The sequence below is a fragment of the Stegodyphus dumicola genome, chromosome 11, assembly GCF_044657685.1.
Source record: "Stegodyphus dumicola isolate Sdum_Otavi_A_Nest chromosome 11, ASM4465768v1".
Classification (NCBI taxonomy): Eukaryota; Metazoa; Arthropoda; class Arachnida; order Araneae; family Eresidae; genus Stegodyphus; species Stegodyphus dumicola.
This window is the reverse complement of record NC_140778.1, coordinates 71736484-71752066: the sequence shown is the minus strand read 5'-3', so window position 1 is coordinate 71752066 and position 15583 is coordinate 71736484. Positions and strand designations below refer to the sequence as shown.

Here is a 15583-nt window from a genome sequence, read left to right as displayed (position 1 = left end):
AAGGCTCGATTTTTAACCTTAAAAGTAGACTAGTGGTGACTAGCATGTGATCTTTATTTCATTTACTGAGTTTGTGAGGTATTCATATTCCTGACTAGTTGACTTTCACCAACTTCTCCAGGGTGGTGGCAAATAGTTGTTTGTGATGTATTAAGCCTGATATATCTTTTACTGATGAGGATTTTGCTCAAATATTGCATTTGAAAGGTCATTGTCAAAGGTGGAAGAACGTCTCACCCTACCCTCAATTCGTTTTTTTAAGCTCATATCTCCAGATTAAATTTTGATAAACAATTTGTAACTGTTCCACAGATTATTAATTCTTCTCTATATATACTGCATATTTTTTTAGCTGTTGCCATAGGACTACTGCTTTGTTTAAATTCCCAAACCAACACACTATAAATTATATGTTATTGCTAAAATATATTGTAATTATTATTAATTATGTAATTATTGCTAAGAGCTAATATGCACTTTTTTACTCTTCAATTTAGGGGTAAGGAACAACACTTTAGTGTAACCTGCATCATACAAAACAGTTCTAGATACATACAAACAACAGATTCAGAAGCGTGGCTAGAATTTTCAGCGTCCGGGGACAACAGAAGATTTTGCGCCCCTTTCTGTGTACCAAGAATGTAAAACATTTAATTCTAAAATTTCATAACATCAATTTGGTGCTCCCTGGATGCTGCGCCCGGGGACAGCTATGCCTCCCTGCCCCACCCTAGCTACGCCACTAAACAGATTCTACCAGTTATGATTCAACCTAATATAATGTTTTCCTATGAGTAATGATATTTATTTTAAAATATACTTTTTTTAACTGACAGAATATCAGGAATTTTTTTTTTTTTTTTTTTTTTTTTTTTTTGAAAAACTGCAGCATTCAATAAATAACATAAGCAGGAGGGGCAAGGAAAATTCCGTCTAATCCGAAAAAAAAAAAAAAAAAAAAAAAAAAAAAGGTACTAGTGACAACAATGGGCAGCATCTAGTTATAAATTATATACATAAGTAATATGTTTAGAGAAAAATCACTAACATTCAAAAATATATATGCAAAAGACAGAGAAAGAGACGATAACATAATTACATTGGGAAAACTTTCACTTCCTCTTTAAATTATGAAAAAAATATTATTACAGGCATACATTTTTATCTAATTATCATTACACTGTAAACGAGTGCTTCTTAAAACTTAACAAGTTATTACATTGAACAGAGCCAAAAAATATGCATTGATTTATCTGAGGGCTTGTTATAAGCCAGGTTATAAGATGTTATAAGCCTTGTTATGCTGTGCATTTAGCTATCCTTTAATTTGCATAGCAATTTTATTATATTTTTCTTAAAAATACTAAATAAATGAAATTTTTGAGAAATCATTCTTGGACTTCTTGGAAATGTTAAGACTCTGTGGACCACAGTTTAAAAATGATTGCTGTAAATGATAAGCTCAAATTTGTTGTTAAATTTTTTCCGTTTAAATTTAAGATATTTGTTATTATTATTATGCATTATTACTTACCAAAAATAATACTGCAAATTAATAAGTTTGTTTCACTAAACTTGAATGTATGCACTGAAAATTATGTATTTTTATTAAAGATGGCTATTTTGCAAAGATAAAATACAACTCCTTAAATAAATAACATAAAGTGAAACCCTACTACAATGAACCTGGCTTATAACAAGCTCTCAGATAAATCAATGCATATTTTTTGGCTCTGTTCAATTTATAATATACTTAATGTGTTATTTTATACTGCTGTAATGAATTTTCATGTATGTGAAATTGGATATAACAAACTATATATATATATATATATATATATATTAATTGAAACTTCTTCGTTTTTTCTTTTCTTTTCTTTTTTTTTCCCCTAAATTTCTACAAGTTTTAACAAAACAAATTATTAAACTTTAAGATCATCCACATGTAGGATGTTAAAAGTACAATTCCATCTGTAAAGGAAGACATGTTAGTTTCCTTTTACCTTCACCTTCACTTTTTCTACATTCTCAACAAAAACTCTGCAACAAGGGTATACAGACACAATATGGTGTTATTGGCCATACTGAATCAAAGAACATGAACATGTTCTTTGATCCCATTCAAGTTCTTTGACTGAGTTTCAGAGAGAGCTCTATTCAAGGTTGATGCTATGATAGAAATTCTGAAATTTTTACAATTCAGAAAAAGAGGAAATGAATTGTACGAGCTTGAGTTTATACTGATTCATGTTTCAGAGGGGAAAAAATTATCCTCATCAGTTTGTTTTACTTAAAAAAAAATACTCTCCAAGTTATGTTCTTCGAATAAGAATTTTGCATTCTTTAGATTTTGCAAAACATAGAATGTTCTCTATAAAGTTTATTGAATCTGCTTTGTAACCAGAAATAAAATTTTTCTCCAATATGCATCAATTATGGATTATTTTAGCATTCAGAAGTTGAAGTAAAATTAACGAATATTTTTTCTATTTATTTTTAGAGTTTTTATATTGTTACAGATAAAATAATTATTCATAGCTATAAATGGAGTGTTCAAGAGAAGGATCAGAACAATTATATTTACAATAAGTAATTTCTCATTTCAAATTATTAACACATAAAGAAACTAGAAAAGAACAACTAACAAATTTAATAACTATGTATAACAAAAATTTTAAATAAATCTTAATATGATTTTAAAAAATTATATTTATCATTCACTTCTTTTGACAGATATAAGAACATTAACCCTTTTTTTAGGAGGGAAGAGTTCATTATTCAATTTTTTAACATTTTTATGAGATAATCCATTTTTTGCATAGAATCAGATATACTGAACCAAGCTTCTGGTACTTTGAAGTTTGTTGGGGTTTAACTGTAGTCCCTAGATTGGTTTTGGACACAAGGTACAGTTTTACGATGTATTCTGAATGATTCTCTCAATGTATACATACACAACAGATACACATTGTAGAGTCATTAGGAATTTTTTAGAGGCAGAAAAGATGAAAAATATGCAACCACCTTCGCTGGGAATCGAACCATGGACCTCTGGAATACCGGCCCAGCGTGCTACCATTACACCATGAAGGCATGCTAGGGAAGTGAGAGAAATACCTTATATACTCCCCTTTTTAAAGGGAGACTAGGGTTTTAGGGGACATAGTCGCCAAATCCTGGGTGCGGAGAATCATCATCCACAACCCTTTTAGTTCGGGCGACACTTGTAGAGTCATTAGGATTTTTGGAAGAAGAAAAGATGAAAAATATGCAACCACCTTCGCCGGGAATCGAACCACGAACCTCTGGAATACTAACCCAGCGTGCTACCGTTACACCACGAAGGCACGCTAGGGTAGTGGGAGAAATACTTTATAACATAAAGCAGTTTTTCAATCAATCCTGGAGAAACTACAAACAATAAGTAATGGCATCCTGCTTTTCCTATCACTTACAGAAAGTTCAATATGATTTTTTTTTTTCCAGTTTTACATAGCGGATAACTTCTATTATATATTCAAAGATTGAATTTTGATTTAACTATGTGATTACAGCCAAACAGTAAATTATAAATGTGTATTAGAAGTTGATCTGCATCTGTGTCAAAGAATATTAGTTTATAGTTTATACATGCAAAACTATGAAATTCAGACAACTTGCTTTTATCACAATATGATACATTAAATAATATTTCATAAATACAACTGTAGTTAAGAAAAGTTGTTTAACGTTCTGAAATGTGTGTTCTCTTTTATCTAATAACAAAATCTCTAGCTATATCACATTTTAAACCTTGTTTTATAAAAAATTTTACTCTTGCTTTTTATTTAACCATGTAAGAAGTATGAATACTTTTATCTGGCCATGAAATTTTCTTCCACTTATTTCTTCTTTACATATATATCTTATTTTATATTACATATATTATTTTAAGTATTTTATTTTTGGTTAATCTTTGGATTATGGTAACTTGGCGATTTTTTGAATAAAATTTGACGACAAACTCTGCTACAGCAACACTCTATTCTTTTTTTATTGCCGCCATTTTGTCTTCACGAAGTAAAGACATGTTTCTTTTCTTTTTATTTACTCAACACTTTTTCCAACAATCTGCTAGCCGAATTACACTTATGCTAGATATTTTATGGAACAAAACTGCTTAATCATGACAAATATTAACTGCAAAATTGGAAAAAAGTGCAGAATCGCAAACTCCTTGCCGCATTTTTCAAAATCGCACATATACAGTAACCATACACACGTCGACTTATTTTTACTTAAAAAAAAATCCCAGAATAGCACAAAAATGGCATTGCGCACACTCTTCACTATATCCATGTACAATGCTTTTTTCTCGTAAATTAGAAAAATTTCACGAAAATGCATGAAAATTTTGTGAATCTTTAAATTCGGTACAAAGGACACATATAAAATTACCTGATCACGAATATATACCCTTTCCAAGGATGAACATTTGCACATATAAAATAAATAAAATATCCCAAAACGTTTACCTCTAAATTATCTATTATAAATGTCACCAACGAATTTATAACGCTTTAAAAATGATTGCAAATACTTTGTGTCAAATATTTAAATTATTTCCATCCAGGTTTACTTCCACTTAAACGCATACCAAATTGCTACAAACATACAATTCACAAAATAACTATCCATTTTTCCAGATTATAGATCATCAGTTTAAATCTGGTAAGATGGCATGCAGAAATTATAAAATTAAAAATATGAAACCGTAATTTATAAAATAATGAGCAATTATGATTTAAAGGGTATCCAAATTTACAAAAAAAGCTTAATATTTATTTGTTTACTTTATTAAACATGTCTTTCAATGTGCGCATGCATAAAGCATACATTATGCATAGCCGAAATTAGAAAATTGCAACCAGAAAACTATTTGATTTGTATTCGTGATATTTATAATGACGAGGAATTTGATTTAAATCATATCAAAGACGAAGTACATCGAGATGAAATACTACATTTAATAAGGAATTATAAGCCGAATAAAATAAAAACATCTGCCCTGAAGATAACGATAGTGTTGACAGATCAACTTCCATTTCATTGCGCGCCACCACGTTCCTCCCCCCCCCCCCGCGAAGAGCAGCGTGAAATTGATAAACAGATTTCGGAATGGTTAGATAAACAAAGGATGTGCCTTTATCCATTTTTTGGAGCAATTCCACTTTTTGTTTGATGGACATCGAAACATACTTTCATTTTCGTAGATCCTTTGGGAGCTCCAGCATCGGAAATTCTATTTGACATAATCGAAAGTTCAAGCTTACTTTTATAAAATTGCTCTTACAGTCTGCAAAAAATAATAAGCCGGATCCAATTCGAAGATTAAGGAACAACGCAATCATCAACATTAACTGAAATAGACAATTAGATAATTTTAGCTTATACCGTCCGTTATACATAAAACGCGCAGCGAAAACGTATTCTGCGCTTGTGCACACGCAAATCAGTCGTAAAGATCTAACGTGCATGCTTAAACGCCTATGCGCAAGCGCAGAAAGTTTTTAGCTTTCAGGTCCGGATTATAGATCATTCCAGATTATGGGTGTCCGAATTAACGACTTTTGACTGTATACCCTTTCCAAGGATGAACATTTGCACATATAAAATAAATAAAATATCCAAAAACTTTTACCTCTAAATTATCTATTATAAACGTCACCAACGAATTTATAATGCATTAAAATTGGTTGCAATAACTTCGAGTCAAATATTTAAATTATTTCCATGCATGTTTACTTCCACTGAAACATATACCAAATTGCTACAAACATATAATTCACAAAATAACTATCATTTAATTAAAATATAATTAAATTAAAAACACTACTTAAAACATAAATAAGCACATACATTAAATTAATAAAAATTTAGCTTACAATCCTAATTACTTTAAAATAAATCATTGCTAATAACAATTTTTCAATAATACCATATTAATTTATTTACTCCTTACATTTAGAACAATGCATAGAAATAATATCCTCAAATAATTAAAAATACTAACTTAATCTTCTTCAGAATCTTCATTACGTCGTGGATAAACTTTTCTTATTTCCTCCGAAGTACTTTTATTAAGCAGGTAGAATATACTGCTTAATAAAACTTAATAAGCAATCTTTACTTCTATGTCGCACAACCTTAAAAAAACACTTATTACTACCCCTTTCAATCCCACTAAATACAGTCAAAAGTTGGTAATCCGGACTCGTCGGGACTTCGGCAATTCCGGATTATCGATTTTTCCGGATTACAGATCATCAGTTTAAATCTGGTAAGATGGCATGCAGAAATTATAAAATTAAAAATATGAAACTGTAATTTATGAAATAAAGAACAATTATGATCTAAAGGGTGTCAAAATTTACAAAAAAAAAAAAAAAAAAAAAAAAAGCTTAATATTTATTTGTTTACTTTATTAAACATTTCTTTCAATGTAAACTGTTTCGTTTTTTATGTGATAATACATTCTCTTTAATACTTTAAACAGACATAATTTCTTGTTCAGTTACAAAGTTCTGCTGTTCAAGTCCTATAATTGCTGTGTCGAGAATACCGACTAATTTGTCAATCGAAATTTTTGCGTTTTCAATAACCTCTGTCACTTTCTTCGCTATCGGAAGAGAATTATAATGACGAGGACTTTGATTTAAATCATATCAAAGATGGAGTACATCGAGATGAAATACTACACTTAATAAGGAATTATAAGCCAAATAAAATAAAAACATCTGCCCTGAAGATAAGGATAGTGCTGACAGATCAACTTCCAATTCATTGCGCGGCGCCACGGCGTTAAAGATAAACAAATTTTAGATAAACAAAGGATATGCCTTTATCCAATTTTTGTAGCAATTCCACTTTTTGTTTAGTGAACTTCGAAGCATACTTTCACTTTGTAGATCATTTACATATTAATAAATATATATCAGAAATTCTATTTGACATAATCGAAAGTTCAAGCTTACTTTTATAAAATTGCTCTAACAGTCTGCAAAAAATAATAAGCCGGATCCAATTCGAAGATTAAGGAACAACGCAATCTGCAACATTAACTGAAATAGATAATTAAATAATTATAGCTTAGCTTATACCGTCCGTTATACATTAAACGCGCACTCGTAAACATATTTTGCGCATGTGCACAAGCATATTCTCAGCCGTAAAGGCCTTACACACATGCATCAACGCGTCGCATGCGCAGAAAGTTTGAAGCTTTGAGGTCCACATTATAGATCATTCCGGATTATGGGTGTCCGAATTAACGACTTTTGACTGTACCCATTTCAAATTCACTTTAGATAGGGCCATGGGATCCAAAAATTAACCAACACTGTTTCACACAACACAGAATGAAGCTAAATACAAAATTTCCAAATTTTTTCCAGATTTCTCCCCTTTTCCGATTAAAGAACTGTAATTCGTCCATTAATGTCACATGACATATCTCATGATCTCTCATTTCCCTCACACAAAATAATGCATAATCGGAACTGAGTACTTCTCACATTATTCCCAAAGTCCTAGGTAGTAACCTTTATCGCCTACCAAAATGTCGCCAAACTACCTGTTACCATATTCCAAAGATTAGCCTTATTTTTTTATACTTTTTAATGATTTAAATATCATTCTAATAAACGTAAGGTTAAGAAAAGAAACACTAAAATAACAATTCAAACAAATCTAGACAGTAAATGTGGTTTAAATACAGTTCTTCATCAATATACCCAGAAAGGTGCACTGATCTGAAGGTTAATAACTGAAAAATCTTTATTTTGATGTGTAAACTATAAAAGTTAATAATAAAACTATTATGAAATAGAATTAATGAAGGCTCAAAGGCACTAATTTATTCCTGATATACATTGAAGGTATGCTGATAGCTTTACAATTTGTATTAATGTCCTACAAATGCAAAATCATTAGTGTTTTAATTAATAAAAAAATTTGTTAGAGCATTAGGTTTGGTATTCAACCTAATGATGAATAATAAAAATCACTATTTTGTCTACAATGCAATTTCTTTTTTTATAGACAATGACATGAAATATTTAAGTGTTAAATCTAATATTTTACACCTTAATTATTCTTAATTTACCAATAAAAATATTTCTATATTCAATTTAATACAGAATTAGATGTAGCAGTGTATCACACAAATAAAGAAATTAAGTGCTATACAGAATACAGAATTATAAAAATAAATTATTTAAATTAAAATAAATCATTTTAATGCTGAAATAAAATTATAAACAAAGTTTTAAAAATGATGAATAAAATAATAATATGCAAACCATTTAAGAGGTTGACTGTCATAATCCAACCACATTTCAGCTCCAACACTTTCATCTTTCACATGATTGCTAAAATGTTTTTGTACTTTGTCAGTCACCAGTGGGAAATATGTTAAGCGAGGCACCATAAGCTATAAAAAGTGGTATTGAAAACAAAAGGAATGATTACATTTGAGAGGAAGTTGTATAAATAAAAAAAACTGATAAATTTAAAAGATACTAGTCCGTTTTGAGGACCGTAAAAAATTGCAGCGAAAATGTATCCGCAAAAGCGCCAAATCTAGCAAATGGGCCCATTTAACAGTGAGCCAAATCTAGCATACGTGCTGATTTCAAATTGCGTAAGTTTAGATAGTTCTATATATCTTAAGACGCCATTGAAATACTAGTTTAAATATTAAATCCTTTTTTGATATCCTACGGATTTAACAATTTGAGAATTGCCCATGATGAAAAGTCTGCAATAGAATTTTTTCGAAGAAAAGGCATCATTCATTATAGAAAATTATGTTTGAACAACCAACAAGATAAAATTATGCTTTAGCGATAACTCGGTAGAGAAATAGCGATGCAAGAACCCATTCAGTTATAGTTAGCCTTTTTTTATATAAATTATAATAATGATCTGAAATAGTTATTTATTCTTATGCTTCCATTCAGTTATGTTTCGCTTTTTTTTTATATAAATTATAATAATAAAAAAGTATTATATGAAATTAAACTTTCATCTAAATTAAAACAAATAATTTTAAATAGTTATTTACTATTATTCCTCCTTTCTTGTGTTAAGGTTGCCGCAATTATTTTTGGCAGCACTGGCATCAACAATAGTTTGGCGATTTTTTATGGTCCTCAAAACGGAATAGTACCATTTAAAATGTGCAGTCAAATTTAGGGGGTGGGGAAAAAAACTAGTTTTGAACAGTCTGATATTCTAGGTTTCATTATCAGATATAATAAAATATTATACTTCCAGCATGTTATAAAATATATCTTTTAAAGCAAAAAATGTAAAAGCAATGTTATGCTCTATACCTTAAAGAAGTTCATACAAATGTATTTTAGTGATAGTGGGACTCTCAAAATCAGTATTAAAGGAAATTATTTTAAAATAGAGCCAGAGCTGAAAGTGAAATAGCAAAATGCACAATTAGACTGCAGAGTTGGGAGTTTTATTTTGCCAAATTTTATGAATAGATAATAATTTTATTCTGATAATCTTATTTTGTTATTTTTCTGTTATCTCGAATCAGTGGGATTATGAGATAAGTTTCTGATTGCTATTTCATATTCTTATAACAGCTGTAATCTAATGGTAACTGGCAACAGTAAGAAAAGTTTTAAAAGAAAATTATTTATATATTAAAAATTAAAAAAAAAAAAAAAAAAAAAAAAAAAAACTATTAACTCAACCATTAGTTTGAGATTTAGCTGATATTTGCATGGATTTAACTTTTCCTCTTGTTAAATGTTTACAATGTTGTTGTTTACTTTGTTAAATGGACAAAGTTTGTTTTCAAATTAAAATTTTGTCAGTTACTTACAATTTTCTACTAGCCCTTAAAACAATGCTACATTCTAAAGAAAATGGCAGTCCAATGGTGTGCCTCAAAAATTTTAAATTATTGTCAAAAATTCGAGCTCAGTTTTTTTTTCTTCTAGCTTTTCATGCATTGAATGAAGAAAATCACCACCTTGGCGATATAAAAAAATTTGATATTTTCTATCCCGGTAATAAATAGCCACTCTGGCATGTGAAGGATTATTATTCCAGTGTCCTTGGTTTTATTGTACAGCAACTACACAGTAAGTAAGAGATTTATATTGTGTAATGTTTAACTGATTTATGATAGTTTAATACAGGGTGAAAGTCTATTTAATTGTGTTAAGTATTTAAGTATTAATGAAAACAATACTAAGTTAGAGACTTCGGTACTTTTCCGTTTTGCCAGCGCAAATCTCGCCAAGCAGACTTTATTGGCGACAACCTACAGTATACACATAAAAAATATTAAAAAAATGTTAGGTCTAAGAATTCTTTTTTTGAATGTATAAACATTTTAATATAGCTTACAATTTTATAAAAAGCCAATAAATAAAGGCAATAAATTTGCAAAAGGACATTAATTTAAGAGTTTACTATGGTTCAACATCCTGATTCGCCAGTTCATATCACGTGACCCCAAGCGATCTCATCTCACGTAAACTACTCTACAAAAATCTAATGCTCTCAGTAATTATCTACATTAATTTCAAGTTAAATCTTAATTTGGAACACAAGTTTAAATGCAAGAAATATTTTAGTTCGTACGAATAGCTTACTCAGAAATTATGTAAAACTGCAGTGCTTTACTTCGCTAATGCATTCTCATTAGAATCGATGAATTTAACCCTTGACTTTACCTTTTCTATATTTTCGGCTTCGGGCAAGCGCTGTCATTGCATCCTAATTGACTTAAATTTCGAAAATGGCCTTAGACATAAAACTGAACTATCTGATAAAAATTCTATGTAATTACATGCCAGTAATGAAAGAAACAATCAATCTGATAAGAAAAAGCTGCGACTTGTTTGAAAATGAGCCGTAAAAGGTTACCAGCGAGAATATTCCGTTTGGCATTGGTTGTACCATTATCGGCAACTTTATCGCTTGCGCCGGCAAAATGGAAAAGTACCGAGACTTCAATTATTTTTAAGAAAAACACTTTACATAAATTTATTTCAAAATGGCGTATTTAGGCAAAGGCTGCAATGAGAACCTTAAAATCAATGAGGCTTTAAGCCTTGGATTACAAGTTACAGATAACGTGTACAATGCGAGATCTAATAACGAGTTCTAAAAACCTATGATTTAAAATTTAAAAACAAATGATGAAAAATTTACAAATAATATTTAAATAACATTATCGATGACCGTGTAGCAGCCTAAAAAGAAGTGGAAAGACTCAAAGTGATTGAACAAAAAGCAGAAGTTAAGGCTGAGTGAGTGAGTGAGTGACAGATTATGGCGCAAAACCAAAGATGATTATAGTGCGCCAAACACGTGATGGGGTGAGTACAATTGATGAAATTAAAATACAATAAATAAAAACAAGTAGACAAATGTATCAAATCCAGAGGATGAAGTCATATAAGAACAAGTTAAAACCACACATTTAAAATTCAAGATACAATCTTTAAAACAAATTACATTAGGTGATAAAAGCCAGTTTCTTTCAAATAATAAAATAAATTACAATTGACCTCTCTTCCGATTAAACGGTCGAGAGATAAGTCACAGCTATTAAAATATTTCTGGCGAAGACTATTAAAACATGGACACTCAATTAAAATATGACGAACAGATAAACAAACATTACAATTAAAACACACAGGCTCATTTTCAGCTTTGAGAAGATAGTTATGTGTCACTCTAGTGTGACCAATTCTGAGGCGAGTCAAAAGAACTTCCTCCTTATGATTTTTGGTTGATTCCCAATGCTCAATTCTAGGTTTTACATGTCTTAACTTGTTTTGAAGCTGAACATCCCAAATTTGCTGCCATCTTTTCCGGACTTTTCCCTTGATGACACAGCAGATATCTCTAAAAGGGATAAGGCGACTAGTCAGTTCATCAGCAGATTTGGCTGCAATATCTGCAAGCTCATTTCCCTTTATTCCAGCATGTCCAGGAACCCAGCAGTACAGGACTTCATATCCGCGAATCGTTAAATTTATATGAATTTTCAGGACATCCACTACCACAGGATTCTGAGTGTTGGGAAAAGCTTCTAAAGATTTAAGAGCACTATACGAGTCTGTATAAACTATGAACTTCTTGTGGCAGAGCTTCGAGATGTACAAAAGAGCATAATATATTGCAGTTAGTTCAGATGTTAGGACTGAGCAAGCATGGTGTAGGCATCTGCCCTCAATGTAATCTTCAAATACAAAAGCCATCCTGACATGATCATTTGACTTTGATCCGTCTGTGTATATCGGATAATAACTGCTATACCTGTGCCTGTGCTCAGCGAAGAGTTCTCTGTAAACGATCTCGTTAGTGCTCGCCTTCACGTGATGTGTGAAAACATCAAGGAGCTGAATCCGTGAAGTTTCCCAAGGTGGAATTTCAAAATCCTGTACTGCTTGGGGGTGCATATCAGAGAGGGAAAGTTTCTCAATGACAGGGTGAACTCTTAAAGGAAAAGTAGGAACAGAGGATGGACGTGTTTCAAATAGTGAGTTACACTCATTATCAAGTAAGCACAGCTTATTGGGATGTTCAGGTTGGGATAAAATATTAAAATATTGTAAAAGGGACAATTGCTCACGCCTCAGATAAAGTGATGGTTCGTTAGAGTCAACATATAGGCTCTGTACAGGAGAAGTCCTGAAAGCTCCTGAACAAATCCGCAAACCTTGATGGTGAACAGGATCCAGTTTTAACAAAACAGATGAGCGAGCGGATCCATAAACAACTGAGCCATAGTCCAGTCTAGAGCGGATAAGCGCTCTGTAAATGCGAAGCATGGAGCAACGCTCTGCACCCCAGGAGGTGTTCGCCAACACTTTTAAAATATTTAGTGTTTTTAAACACTTCTTTCTCAGGTTTAAAACATGAGAAAGGAAAGTCAATTTCTGGTCGAACGTCACTCCTAAAAATTTTACTTCGGGCGCAACTGGAATAATTGTACCATTTAGATATAACTCAGGTTCAGGATGGAGACCTCGCTTCCTACAAAAGTGCATGCACACAGTTTTCTGTTTCGAAAAAGTAAATCCCTGTTTGTTTGACCATTCTTGGATCTTATTCAGAGCCATCTGCAATTGCCTCTCTATGTATCTCATGTCTGCTCCTCGACAGCTAATCTGTAAATCATCTACATATAGTGATCCCAAGATGGTAGGAGGAAGTTCTTTTAATACAGAATTTATTTTTAAACTGAACAGCATTACACTAAGCACACAGCCTTGAGGCACACCCTCTTCCTGTTGAAAAACATCCAAAAAAACAGAGCCAATCCTTACTTGAAAAGTTCTACTCTTCAAGAAATTCTGAATGAAAATTGGTAGGTTGCCGCGCAAGCCACTCTCGTGAAGATCCCGAAGTATACCGTATCTCCATGCCTTACCATAAGCTTTCTCAATGTTGAAGAATACCGAGACAAGGTGGCTTCTTCTTACAAATGCTTTCCGAATGGAAGTCTCTAGGAGGAGCATGTTATCCACGGTTGTTCTCCCCTTTCGAAAACCACTTTGATAAGGCCATATAATATTATTCTTTTCCAAGAAGTAGACTAGGCGGCTGTTTACCATCTTTTCAAACAGTTTGCAAACACAGCTGGTAAGAGCAATTGGCCGATAGTTCGAGGGATTCCTCGGGTCTTTCCCTGGCTTAGCAATAGGAATGACAACAGCTCTCCTCCATGCACTGGGAAATGTACGCTCCTTCCACACTCTATTGTAAAGTGTGAGAAGGGCACTCAGTGACTTACAGGACAGATGCTTTAGCATTTCATAATACACGCCATCCAGACCCGGACAAGACCTATGTGTCTGCAACAAAGCTCTCTTTAATTCAACCATAGTAAAGTCTCTATTGTACGGCTTAAAGTTGGAAGAGTTGAAAGCGATGGGATTTTTCTCAGAGCGTTGCTTGATAGAAAGAAATGCAGGTGAGTAATTTTGGCTGGAAGAAACGGCAGCAAATGTCTCACCAATTGTATTTGCAATTTCTTCTATGGAGCTAATCACTCGGCCATCTTTTTCCAGAAAGGAAAGTGAGTGGTCTTTATACATTCCGCATGCTTTTCGAACTCTTTCCCAAACCCGCTTACTAGGCGTAGAGGATGTTATTGAGAACACATATGAAATCCAGGAATCCCTCTGGCTCTGCCTTCTTACTTTCCGTGCATTTGCTTTGGCTCCTTTAAAAGCTATGAGGTTTCGCAGAAGAGGATATCTACGAAAAATACCCCATGCTTTTTTCTGTTTTTTCAGTGCTTCATGACAGTCGCGATTCCACCACGGTTTCGAATATTTTAGTGTTTTTCCTGATGTTTTAGAAATCGAAAGCATAGCTGCCTGAATAATAGTATTAGTAACAGCTTCAACAGTGTCATCGATATGCTCACCTTCTACCATTTCCTCTGTCAGTTCTGCAACGGAAGAGAAGAGTTCCCAGTCTGTCCTGTCCAGGACAAAACGAGGGACTCTCGACACGGGGTTTGCTCCTCTTCGTGCAAGAGACACAAAAATAGGATAATGATCGCTGTTGTACAGGTCATTTCCGACACTAAAAGTGCAAAATGGCAACAGAGATGGTGAACAGATGGCAAGATCGAGAGCGTGGAATGTCCTTCAAGGCTCATGGAAGTACGTATCTTGCCCATTATTTAGGAGACAAAGGCTATGATCTTCAATCATCTGCTCAATTTGTCTTCCTCGGCAATTTGTATCTTTACTTCCCCAGAGTGGACTATGGCCGTTAAAATCTCCTATTATGATAAAAGGCTCAGGCAGCTGCTCTATTAGATTATTTAAATCTTGCTGATAAATGTGCTCATTTGGAGGCAAATACAAAGAAACAAATGAAACAACAATATCAAAATTTATTTGAGTAGCGACAACTTGGAGGGATGTCGTCAAAGGAAGTACATTTGAGGGATAGTCCAGTGAGGTGAGGAGACCTACACCTCCGCTGGCACGCTCACCTGTAAGGTTATCCTTCCTGACGAGAGAAAACCTCTGAGGTTTTGCATGTTGATCTGGTTTCAGATTTGTCTCTAGTATTGTGAAGCACACAGGATGATAAGCATTTACTACAGCTTTGATGTCAAGCAAATTTCGGTGGAAACCGCGACAGTTCCATGAGACGAGGGTGGCCATTATGATTGGTGTTTGTTTTTCCTGTGTTCCTTTTTACTTTTGTGCGGAAGCAGATGCTCGGGAACTTCCATTCCCTCCTCCACTTCCATACCGTCTGAATCTAGAGATTCAGAATTCATGTCATCTACAGATCGGCTTCTATTTTTGGATACTATTTTTGGAGGCACAGTTTTTGGTTTGCTCAAGATTGTTATTTCTTTATTTTGTATTGTATGTGTTGGATTTTCTTTTTTCTTGCTTTCAGGCTGCTGGGTTTTATTTGGTGGAGTCTGTGTAGTTATGGAAGTTTGGGTGGCTATAGTGTGGGTTGATTTCACGGCATTTGCATATGATTTGTTTGATTGAGGCTGTGTGCTTTGAACTTGTCTCCTGGC

General features: G+C 32.8%; 1 protein-coding gene across 2 annotated transcripts in view; it reads right to left on the bottom strand.

The window, feature by feature from the left end:
• The window catches only part of Atg5 (autophagy protein 5), a 48836-nt gene that overhangs the window by 23257 nt on the left and 9996 nt on the right, over nt 1-15583 (bottom strand). For both annotated transcript variants that reach the window (XM_035373042.2, XM_035373043.2), the window contains exon 3: nt 8340-8470. In XM_035373042.2, the coding sequence (XP_035228933.1) occupies nt 8340-8470 (131 nt within the window). The remainder of the gene's footprint in view (nt 1-8339; nt 8471-15583) is intronic.